The 12,667-nt window shown below is 42.2% G+C and overlaps 1 protein-coding gene across 2 annotated transcripts in view; it reads right to left on the bottom strand.

The window, feature by feature from the left end:
- Window positions 1-243: 243 nt before the first annotated feature.
- The window catches only part of ZDHHC9 (zDHHC palmitoyltransferase 9), a 40,520-nt gene continuing 28,096 nt past the window's right edge, over window positions 244-12,667 (bottom strand). Inside the window, exons 4-9 of one of the 2 annotated variants that reach the window (XM_005594543.5) lie at window positions 11,538-11,675; window positions 10,558-10,606; window positions 9,585-9,687; window positions 8,092-8,195; window positions 7,592-7,688; window positions 244-3,481 (exon numbers count right to left, since the gene is read on the bottom strand). In XM_005594543.5, the coding sequence (XP_005594600.1) occupies window positions 3,365-3,481; window positions 7,592-7,688; window positions 8,092-8,195; window positions 9,585-9,687; window positions 10,558-10,606; window positions 11,538-11,675 (608 nt within the window). In that variant the 3' untranslated portion in view covers window positions 244-3,364. Of the gene's footprint in view, window positions 3,482-7,591; window positions 7,689-8,091; window positions 8,196-9,584; window positions 9,688-9,748; window positions 9,782-10,541; window positions 10,607-11,537; window positions 11,676-12,667 lie in introns of those variants that run through there. The other variant, XM_074029172.1, reaches the window with a different exon arrangement.

A 12,667-nucleotide genomic window follows, 5' to 3' on the forward strand; every position in this document is an offset into this window, starting at 1 on the left:
TGAACTGAGCTGGAAGAAAAGGACTAACAGGGCCAGGCCATGGGGAGAGGGAAGGGGGCTGGGTTGCTAGGTTACTACTAGAGCCAATCCAAGTGGTCCCAGAGGGGTACCAGACACAGGACAGGTCCTTCTCTCTGCCCCACTAAGTTGGGGGCCCTCTCAGAGGAAGGGGGTCAAAAGGTGGGGGAGGGAGGCCAATCACTCACACTAGGCACAAGTAAAGAAATGAGGCAGAAGCACAAAGAAACAGACAGCCCTGTATTTCTAAAACCACTCAAGGCTCCTTCATTAATTGGCTTCCCCCCAAAAGAAAGATTTCTTTATTAAGAAATACCAGAGAGTGAAAAACCCCCAACACATACACATTTGTAGGCTCACACAAAAGTGCAGAGATTTACATATTAAATTGTATTTAAGTTAGAAAATAGATTTAAAAACAAAATACTTTTTTTCTCCAACAAGGTAAAGAGATTTGGTCAGTAGGAACGGGTGCTTTACGGGTAAAGGCAGGATGGTCAGGACAGGGAGAATGGAATTTAGCTGCTATGGAATCAGAATCCACCTCTAACCCAACCTCACTCCTGGGGAAAAAAGCAAAGGAGGAGATGATGATCTCAGCTAGGGCCAGGAAGGCCTCAGAGCTGAATGGACATGAAGAAATGGCTCAACACGGCCAATTTCCACCTGCCCCCAGAGGTTTGGGATCAGTGCCAACCATCCTGGCCTGGGAAAGTAGGGTGCATAGGAAGCTGGAGGAAAAAGGAGGAAGGGGAGAGTTGGAGACAGTGTCAGCCATTGAAAAGACCAAACAATTTAAGGCCCTTTTCCCCTGGGAAGATTGATTCTTTAATCTCCCCTCTGATCAGATAGGGACAGTCCCGGCTGGTGCATGGTATGAATGGGACAGATCTTCAGGCCAACATCTTAAACACAGAAGATTTATTAAGGAAAAGAAAGAGGGCAGGGAGTATGAAAAAGCAGAAACTTAAAAAAAAATCATTTCACACTAGAGATAAGAGATTTCCATTTTGACCCTCCCCATCAGAAAGAGAAAGCTTCTCTGTCTGACCTAAGGGTCCTCAGGAGAACACTTGAGGTAAGGTGAGGGAGGAGAGAGATCCATCTGAGCCCGGGAGAGGAGATGGGCTGAGTACTTATTAAAATGGGGTTCATATGAGTGCCAGGTTACCTGGGAAAACCTAACAACTTACAAACTCTCCAGGTTTGGCTTTATAACTTCAAGAAAAAAAAAAAAAAAAAAAAAAAAAAAAAAAAACAGAGAGAACCAGAAGAAGAAGAAGACAGGAAAGGGATCTGAGTCAGTCTCTCCCCATCTCTCTTCCAATCTCTCTCTCTCTCTCTCTCCCTCTCTCTCTCTCGAATGCTCAACTTAAATCCTGCTACAAGGAAAACAGGAAGACATGGAAAAAAGTCTGGGAGCAGCCAAATTTCATTAATTCCAATTAACTGGGAAGTATGAGATGGGAATTGATAAGGAGTCTTGATTATACACCACCTAGAAATAAACATATACCATCACTTGTAAAAGACCACTGATCAAATATTTCCAAGGGGAGGCCCTGATGAGCCTGCATTAATAACCAAGGCTCATTAGCAATTAACGGCATCCATCTGCTTCAAAACAATATCCGAATATAGAGCTTGTTCTCTTAAGTAAATATAATCCCTCTACCTTCCCGATCCTGTTCACACTATACTTCCTTGAAAGTCCTTTCTTCATAGTCCAGAATAAGATAAACTTCAGCCCAGAATGTAGTATAGATCAATGGAGAGTTTGGGAACTAGCTCTCCAACCCAAGGGTGCCCTGGTTAATGGAAGTTTGGGGAGTAACAAGCAACCCCTTCCAACCCCCACCCCCACCCTACACACAAACATATTCTTGAAATGGAAGGGGGAAGGAGGAGGCAGGAAGTTTGCATTAGACACAGTTTAATCGCCTTCGAATAGATGAAAAGTTCTGGTTTACACTCCCCCCCGCGTAAGTCATCCAGACAGGACCCTGGCTTAGAAAGAGGAAAACACAGGTGCTCTAGGAAATATAGCCACATATAATACATAAATCTTCTTCCCTGAAATAGAGCAGGTCCTGAGCAGAGCTGACTGGGGGCCACAGCCCACCCCCAGGGTGAAGTGGCTCTGGGACTCTGACGGTGGAAGTGCTGGAAGAGTGGGGCTTGGAGGAAGCCCCCAGTGTGGTTACCATAGCCAGAGGTGGGCCGAGGCCTTAGAGTGGGTTACCCAAGAGGGCAGCAGTGCTGGGCTTTCCCTCACTCAGCCGAGGCTTAATGGAAGAACTGGTTAGCATTTTTTTTTTGAGGGTACATCAGGGGAGAGGAGAGGAGAGGAGAGCCTCTCTGTGCCTTGGTTTCCCATTTGTGCATTCAAGGCCTCTGCAGGCCTCACACAGGGAGTCTGAGGGGGTAGTGTTTAAGTGAGCACTCGGGCTTCCTCTGAGGAAAACAAATGACCAAAGTGCAGACTTTTATTACTGCCATTCCTGCTCCTAATGGGAGCAGGAGTCAAAAGGAAAAACAAATTAAAAGGGGCTAATGAGAAAGGAGGAGAGATGAGACAGAGAGTGTGAAGGGCTATGCCGTTGGCATCTCATAAATTCTTACTGAGAATGGCACAGGTATTAAAAAAGTTTCTGGGTAGTCTACGAGAAATGTCAATTGCTATCTCTACTACAACTGCTTACATATATCTAATGGGAAAAGAGTGGGGCTTAGGTGTCAGAGTGGATGGGAGACAAAGGAGAAGCTACACTAATAAATACAACAAGTGGAAGGTACCTGTCCCATTCCTAAAAGGATTCATGGGCAATGCTGGCACTTGGTGGCCAGGAGAATCCTCTGACCCCACTCTCCCTCCTCTTCAATCCTGAAGACCCCAAGAACCCAGTTAGGATCCCCTGGCCAGAGGTCTCTGTGACTGCCTCTGGACTCGGGACATGCAGCAGCTTGGGAGGATTTGAGCCAGTCTCAAAAACTTTTAGCCCCAGAATGAGACCAGTGACCCCAAGCAGGAGGGCTGGGATCTGGAGGGAAGAGAGGGGGTCCAAGGGGACCCTGTGGATGAGGCCATGGAGAACCAGTGCCAGGGCCCAGGAGACCCATTTGTCCAGTTATCAGAGGTGACTGACATCTTCTGCCACTGCCTTGAGTTCAGAAATTTAAAAAAGCTTGCAGCAGTAAAATGCCAGTGTGCAACTGGGTGACTAAAGACCAAAGAAAAACAGTTAAAAGGGACAGCTTACTTGCTCTCTGTCTCAGGTTTATCTTCTCACCTGAAATCTCTCATAGCCCTAATTAAACACAAACAAAAGTCTCTTCCATAGATAGGCTACTTCTCAGCTTCAGCTGCTTCCTGTGGTGGCTCTGGGGGCTCTGGAGGTGGCATCTCTTCAGGAGTGCTGCTGTCCTCCGGCATCTCATTTGAGTTCAGGTGTTCTGTGGGGGCCTGAGAAGGAAAAGATATCAGATTCAACACAAAGCTGTCCCTCAAAATCCAAATGCAGATAAGCCTTAGACACTGAGCTCTTCCTCTCAGCCCCCTGACCGTACTGATGCTACAGATATGCAGCCACTGACACCAAACTCAGAACCAACACCAGGCTATCATCTTCTCAGCAGAACACAACTGAAGTTTATTTGAGTTCGATCCTTAACTGTCTGTTGGGAACAGATTTTTCTGTTATTATTAATAGTCATAATAATAGGGATCACAAATAATTACACAGGTCCTCCCCACTTCAGAATAAGTGTCATAACATACTTATCTAACAAGGCCTGACGCAATGGTCCTCAATCGTGTTTCTGCCCAAACACAGGTCACTCGAAGAGTGATTCTGAACCAAAGAAGGCCAAGTGTCCAAATTTTCAGCTGGTCATATGTGGTTTGAAAATGTCCCCAAGTGATTCTAAAATACCACATTTCCCCACTTTGAACCAAGAATAACTAACCTAGATTGTTACAATTTGAGTCCAGACTCATTTAAAAAATAATATTAAAACTGACAACAATAATATAAACATGGGTTGCTGTAGTTTAAAAGGAAATTCAAAATTTAGGAAAGGCAAAGTAGAGAACAATTATGTATCTTATAAAAAGCATTCACTTAAAAGTATGATTCTATTTTAAAACAAAGTTCAAACTACTAAAAATCTATTAGAACTAATGAACAAGGGCCGAGCACGGTGGCTCACACCTGTAATCCCAGCACTTTGGGAGGACAAGGCGGGCAGATCACTTGAGGTCAGGAGTTTGAGACCAGCCTGGCCAACATGGCGAAACCCGGTCTCTACTAAAAATACAAAAATTAGCCAGCGTGGTGGTGGGCACCTGTAATCCCAGCTACTTGGGAGGCTGAGGCAGGAGAATCACTAGAAGCGAGGAGGTGGAGGTTGCAGTGTGCCAAGATGGCGCCACCGCACTCCAGCCTGGGCAACAGAGTGAAACTCCATTTCATAAAATAAAAACAAAAACAAACAAACAAAAAATAACTAGTGAACAAGTCTGGCAAGGTTTTAGGATATAAGATCCATATATAAAAATCAATTGTATTTCTATACACTCCAAGTGAAAAATCCAAAAATGAAATTAGTAAAACAATTTCACTTACAATAACATGAAAAATAATCAAATACTTATGAATAAATGTAACAAAAGTATAAAACTTATACTCTGAAAACTACAAAATGTTGTTGAAAGAAATCAAATCAAAACTAAATATATGAAAATACAGTCCATGCAAATGGCTCAGAATATTTAATCTTGTTAGGATGGCAATATTTCCCCAAATTGATCTATAGATTCAATGAAATCCCCATCAAAATTCCAGCTGGCTTCTTTTCATAAATAACAAGTTGATTCTAAGATTCATATGGAAATTTAAGGCACCCAGAAGAGCCAAAACAATCATGAAAAAGAAGTATAAAGTTGGAGGACTAACATTTCCTGATTTCAAAACTTACTACAATGCTAAAGTAACCAAGACAGCGTGGTACTAGCATAAGAACAGACATATTGAGCAATACAATAGAACTGAAAGTCCAGAAACGAACTCTCACATTTCTAGATTTTCAACAAGGGTGCCAAGACAAGTCTATGGGAAAAGAACAGTCTTTTCAACAAATGGTGCAGAGACAATTGGATAGCTACAAGCAAAAGAAAGAATGTGGACCCTCTACCTCACACCATATGCAAAAATTAACTCAAAATGGATCAAAAACCTAAAAGTGAGAGCTAAAACTGTACAACTCTAACAAGAAAACAGGGGCATAAATCTTCATGACTTTGGATTACATAACAGTTTCTTAGATATGACACCAAAAAGTACAAACAACAAAAGAAAAAAATAGACAAACTGGACTACATCAAAATTTAAAAATTTTGTGCTCCAAAGGACACTATCAAGAAAATGAAAAGATAACCCACAGAATAGGAGAAAATATTTGCAAGTTGTATATCTGGTAAGGGACTTGCACACAGATTACATAAAGAACAGTTACAATTCAACAAAAAAGACAAACAATCCAATTAAAAAATAGACAAAAGCTCTGAACAGCCACTTCTCCAATGAGCATATAAAAATGGCCAATAAGCACATGAAAAGATATTCGACATCATTAGTCATCAGGGAAATGCAAATCAAAACCACAATGAGATACTACTTCACACTCACTAAGACGGCTAGAATCAAAATGTCAGATAGTAAGTGTTGCCAAGGATGTAGAGAAACTGGAACCCTCAGACACTGCTAGTAGGGGTATAAAATGGTGCAGCCACTTTGGAAAACAGTTCAGCAGTACCTTAAAGGTTAAACATAGAGCTACCATATGACCTAGCTATTTTACTCCCAGGTGTATAGCCAAGAGAAATGAAAATATATGTCCATGCAAAAATTGGTACACAAATGTTCATAGCAGCATCACTCATAATAATCAAAAGGTGGAAACAATCCAAATGTCCATCAACTGATGAATGGATAAATGAAATGTGGTATATCCATATAATGGAATATCATCTGGCCATACAAAGGAACGAAGTACTGCTACATAGTACAACATGGACAAACCTCGAAAACATGCTAAGTAAAAGAAGCCGATCACAAAAGACCACATACTGTATGATTTCATTTACATGAAATACCCAGAAGAGAGAAATCTATACTAGAAGGAAGTAGATTAGTGGTTGCCTAGGGGTGTGGCTGGGGAAGTTGAGGGGAAAGGGAGAGTAACTACCAATGGGTACAGGATTTCTTAGGGTGGAAGGGTAACGAAAATGCTCTAAAATTGATTGTTATAATGATTGTACAACTCTGTGAATATTCTAGATCACCGAATCATACATTTTAAATAGGGATTAGCTGGGCACAGTGGCTCATGCCTGTAATCCCAGTACTTTGGGAGGCCGAGGTGGCAGATCACCTGAGTCAGAAGTTCGAGACCAGCCTGACCAACATGGAGAAACCCCGTCTCTACTAAAAAATACAAAATTAGCTGGGCGTGGTGGCACATGCCTGTAATCCCAGCTACTCAGGAGGCTGAGGCAGAATTGCTTGAACCCGGGAGGCGGAGGTTGCAGTGAGCTGAAATCGCGCCACTGCACTCCAGCCTGGGCGACAGAGTGAGACTCTGTCTCAAAAAAAAAAGGGGGGGGGGATCTGTGGTATGTGAATCATATCTCAATAAAGTTCTTATTAAAAAAAAGAAAGCTCAGCCGGGCATGGTAGCTCACGCCTGTAATCTCAACACTTTGGGAGGCTGAGGCGGGAACATCACGAGGTCAAGAGATGGAGACCATCCTGGCCAGGATAGTGAAAGCCCGTCTCTACTGAAAATACAAAAATTAGCCAGGCATGGTGGCGGGCACCTGTAATCCCAGCTACTCAGAGGCTGAGGCAGAGAACTGCTTGAACCTGGAGGCGGAGGTTGCAGTGAGCCGAGCCGAGATCACACCACTGCACTCCAGCCTGGGCAACAGAGTGAAACTCCATCTCAAAAAAAAAAAAAAAAAAAAAAGCTCAAGTAATTTTTTTTTTGGAAAGTACTTTACATACTTTAAAGATACACTTATATATCTTAAATAGGACAGCTGAGAGAGTTTCCACAACATCTGCATATTCCAGTTAGGAAGCCCCCTTCTACCAAGGTAACCACATCACTAACTCTAATACAATCCCCTGACCTCTATCTTTGCCCCTATAGCATTTTATGCTTTCCTCATCAAGGCACTTTTCACAATGTTGAGCAATGGCCTGTTTATTTGTTTCTTGCCCCCACTAGACAATGAGCTCCTTGAGAGCAGGGACGTCGTTTGCCTCATTCATTGGTATATCCCTGGCAGCTCGTACAGTGGCTGGCACAGAGTCACTCAATATACACCAAAGAAATGACTAAATCTTAATCTACATCAAGGGCACAAAGATCTGAAGGCAATGTCAGGGCAGCTGTAGAGGCAGGGAAGCTGGGGTGATTAGAATACAATATTGCCTAATTATATTTCCAAGCTGTAAATTGGCCTCCGCCCTCTCTATCATTGACCCAGCCTTAAGTCAGGAACACTTACTGGGTTTTGTGGCAAGAGGCTACTACTGGTCTCTTGAGTACTGGGAGGTCGACTTCCACTTTCCTCCAGTGGCAAAATACCCCTTCGATCCAGCACACTGAAGGAGATAAGAGAGTTAACAAAGAACTGGGCATTCACCCCTCCACCCACCCAGCCTACTGAATTTTGCTGCATAGACTGGAAAATATAAACCTGTCCTTTGGCGATCTAGCCTGAACACAGCACACGCCTCTTATCTCCCATTCACTTTTTCTTTCACAAACCAGGAAATGTCACATTAACCAGGGAACAAACAAATGAAATAAGAATGAAAGATCATCCCTCCAAAACAACCAGCCCATGGTCTATGGTCCATATAGACATGGTACCAAGTGGCAAGCCCTGGGAAGACCTATTTGACACCAAGAGGCCACATTCAGAAAAACACATCAGACCAGGTAACAGGACCAGGTTGAGCTGCTCATCCCAAAAGTCCCAGGAATTTTGAGTGCCCTGAGTACCTGGGGGGCAAGGGGCCACACAGCACTTCACAGCAGTTCTTCACAATATTGCCATGGCTGTAGGGATTCTGGACGCGATTCTTCCCTGTCCATGATCCTTTGATCTGCAAGATAAAAGCCAAGGCTGACATTAAAAATAATGTTAAAAAGAACAAATAATAATAATAAAATTTAAAAAAAACACAAAAAAGAAAAAATAATAATAATGTTGAAGAAACACGTGCAGCATGGGATAATAAAAAAGTTCTGGAAATGGATGGTGGCAATGGTTGCACAACAATGTGATGCCACTGAACTGTACATTTAGGATGTGAGGGCAATCTGGCTGCAACATCTGTCTCCCCATTGATCGCCAGGGTTGAAAGACATTTAATATGGCACACTTTATATTATGTATATTTTATCATAATAAAAAAGAAATACACAGCCATGAAAAAAGCTCACAATAGAGTGAAAAAAGCAGATAACTGAATGATATATATTATTATTTTTATTTATTTATTTATTTTTATTATTATTATTATTATTATACTTTAAGTTCTAGGGTACATGTGCATAACGTGCAGGTTTGTTACATATGTATACTTGTGCCATGTTGCTGTGCTGCACCCATCAACTCGTCAGCACCCATCAACTCGTCATTTACATCAGGTATAACTCCCATATTATTTTTATTTAAAAGTACATAATATAAACACAAACATGGAAACAAGTCTAGACAAGTCTAGAATATATAAATATACTACTAACAAAGGTGATGTCTAAGAAGTAAAGTAAGAGGAACTTACTTTTTCTTTTTTGCTCATCTGTATTTTCTGATTTTCTACAGTGAATGTAGATTAATTGGTACCTTTTTTTTTTTTTTTGAGACAGAGTCTCATTCTGTCATCCAGGCTGGAGTGCATTGGCATGATCTTTGCTCACTGCAACCTCCACCTCCAGGGTTCAAGCGATTCTCCTGCCTCAGCCTCCCGAGTAGCTGGGACTATAGGTGCGCACTACCACACCCGGCTAATTTTTGTATTTTTAGTAGAGACAGGGTTTTACCATGTTGGCCAGGCTGGTCTTGAACTCCTGACCTCAGGTGATCTGCCCGCCTCAGCCTCCCAAAGTGCTTGGATTATAGGCATCAGCCACCACGTCCAGCCTAATTGGTAACTTTTTATATAGCAAGGATTCATCCAGTGCAACTGTCCCTCTCCATGCCAAAGAGAGGCACCAGCTAGACTTTAAGGACCTGTGAACAGTTAAAGGCTATATACCAACCCAACTTTTCAACCTCTTCTTCCTAATGCTCCACAAGCATTCAACTCCAAACAAAGCCCTCTGCTTTCTCTTCCACACATCTGACTTAACGATCTCGCACACCACGTTTCTGCCTGCCTCAACCTCCCAGGCCCTGGAGACTCTAGCAAGTAGTTCTCTAGCAAGTAGCAAGAGGATAGGCTTTGGGAAGAAGAATATGTGGTGAGGAGAAGAGTAAGTTGACTCACGTCTTCATTGGTTGTCTGGTTGAGAGCCACGAGGAAAGTGTGAAATCCAGTCAGTCCCACGACGGACCAGAGTGTAAAGAAGCAAATGAGGACTTCTAGAACAGTGAGGTGTGGTTAAGGAATATTGAAGAACTCAACATCAGGAGACTTGATGCCTCCACCCATATTCAGGGCACCAGTCACACCATCTTTACCTCCTGGAACGTATATCACAAAAAGTCATGTTTCCATATATATAACAACAGATGAATTCTGAACTTACTGGATAGATCCCTTATGAAAGAATTTCTAGCATATCTAGGATATTTAGGGGTTTGTCTATTTATTCATCATTGACTCTTGGAAGGGGATGTGTGGGAGTGGCCAGAGCTAAACAATGTTGGCCATCACTGCCAATGGAAATTCTGTCAAAAAACAAAATTCATGTAATCCTGGCACTTTGGGAGGCCGAAGTGGGCGGATCACAAGGTCAGGAGTTCAAAAACAGCCTGGCCAACATGGTGAAACCCCGTCTCTACTAAAAATACAAAAAATTAGCCGGGCGTGGTGGCAGGCACCTGTAGTCCCAGCTACTCGGGAGGCTGAGGCAGGAGAATTGCTTGAACCCAGGAGGCGAGCTGGGGCAACAGTGCAAGACTCTGTCTCAAAAAAAAAAAAAAAAAAAAAGATTCATAAATGAAGAACTAGTGAGGGAAAAGAAAGAGGATGTGATTTATAGAAATCTCATCTGAACCCCCTTTGCAGAAATGCAGCCACCGTTCTGAGCAGGGAGTGAAGGAAAGAACTCCCTTTTAGTCCCGGTCATCTTCCATTCTGGTTGTTACCACTAAGACTATATATATTTTTTAATTATTTTAGACCTTGGCACTCTCTGATGTCTGAAAAACTAGATAGTGGGAGAAATGTGGGGAGAAAGCATGCTGGAAAGTAGCTTAAGAAGGCTTTAGAGGGACATACTGCCAGGGGAGGATATGTTCCAGGAGTTTCTTTCAACGTCTCCAAGAAGCCAATTTTCAAAGATTCTGTGAAATTGGGAGGAGGAGTAGAGAGAAAAATTAGTGACTTCAGTCAAAACTACACACTATCCTAGTGCCTACTCACTTCCTTCCCTCCCTTTCCCATGTTACACACTGGCAAGAGCTAAGCTCTCACTCGGGCAAGGGTGAAGAGCTTCATCTCCTAGCTGGTAGTCTCATGACTAAAGAGTTCACATTTTCAGTGCAGGACCAGGCCCTGGACTAGAGAGGTGGGTAGAAGCTAAGCAGCAGGATCCCTTCCCTTTTCCCTAGCCCCCAACTATGGACATGTGAGGGGGATATTAACAGATAAAAGAAATCAGAAATACCCAAGAAAAATCCTCTCTCCTTGCCAATACGTGTCCTTCCCTTGCTCAAAATCCAGCTCAGAACTCTTCTCTTTCCAGGAAGCTGTCTTAAGACCACTCCCTTAACTCCACATCACATCTGCCCTTAGACTGGTGTGTGTGTGGGTGTGTGTATGTTTGTGCACATGCACACATGTAGGTGTGCTTTCTATCTCCCAAAATAGACTGTGAGCTACCAAAAGACATTTCTCAGGCAAAACCCTTTTCTACCCCTTAGCACAAGGCAAGTTTTACAAGGCAGAAGAAGAGAGGATTTTCCGAGACAAAATACATCCCCAACCTTTGGGATTACCTCAGAAATGCCCCAGTACTCTGGATACAGACCAGTAATTATGGCCCCAGGCCCCAGCAGTTGGTCAGAGAAAAGGCCAACACACTGAGTAATACTCATTGATGTGCACTAAGGTTTGCAACCCTGCTCAAGAGCAGATAACAGTGCTCATTTCTAACCTGTCCTAAGGTACCTTTCACAATGGTACCACCAGGAAACCCAACCACCCTCTAAGCCGCCCTTAACTCTTCCCCCACCCCGCCCCACTCCAACAACGGACACTGCCCTGCATACTCACTGAGGGCCACATAGACGATGTTGAAGGCGAAGACATAGATTGTGAGGAGGGAGAGAGAAAGGATGAAGAGGTAGAAGTAGCGGTAGTTCCTCTTTCCAACACAATTACCCACCCAGGGGCAGTGATGGTCGAAGCGCTCTGTGGAAGAAAGAGAGAGTCCAATGCCAAAAGACTCCAGAACAAAAATCAACCCCGCCATCCGCATAATATCTAATTCAAAGACCTCCAGGATCATTGTCTATTTCAGTTGTAAAAAATACAGGGTTTTATTTTTTTACTTTTTCAAAATGTTTTCATAACCATCTCATTTGATCCTCACAATTTCCCTGGAACTTGAGCAAAAGGAGATACTCTTTTCCCCACTTTACAGATGAAGAAACAAAGGCATGGAGAGGTTAAGTGATCTGCCTCACTTTGCTCATTAAAAGCAGAGACACTGCTTGTCCAAATAAAATATTAATCGGTGGGCCTGCTAAGTTCAAGAAGAATAAATAGGTGAAAATAGCCAAGGAAAAATGTAAAACTACAATATTTAAAATGGTATGGCATAGTTCAATGGAATGGAAAGAGCCCAGAAACAGATCTTAGAACAGATAAGATTTTGTTGTCTAATAAACTCAGCATCACAAAATCAGGTGAAAGGAAGTATTATTCCATAAACAATTATGTGACAATTGGCTATTTGGTGCAAAATACGGATCAATTTCTTTTTTGTCTTCATACTACTTGTCATAGTAAATTCAGATGAATTAAAGAGCTAAATGTAAAAACAAAGCAAATCCATAAAATAACTACAAAGAATAAATGTTTATTTGTCCGCTATATGCAGAAGGACTTTCTAAGCATAAAAGTACTGGAAGAAAACAGATGACAAGGAAAAATAGATTTGACTCCATAAACTTTAAAAAAATTTTGTGGTTTTGATTTGCATTTCCTTGGCGATCAATTATGTGATTATTACACATTGCATGCCTGTATCAAAACTTCTCATGTACACCATAAATATATATACCTACTAAATACCAACAAAAAATTAAAAATTTAAAAATATTTTGTGTGTCTTAAAATTACCATAAAGAAAATTAAAGAGAAAAAAACCAATGGCAATCTACGTAAAGTTGTACCTGACT

Source organism: Macaca fascicularis, chromosome X, assembly GCF_037993035.2.
Source record: "Macaca fascicularis isolate 582-1 chromosome X, T2T-MFA8v1.1".
In the NCBI taxonomy this organism is placed as follows: Eukaryota; Metazoa; Chordata; class Mammalia; order Primates; family Cercopithecidae; genus Macaca; species Macaca fascicularis.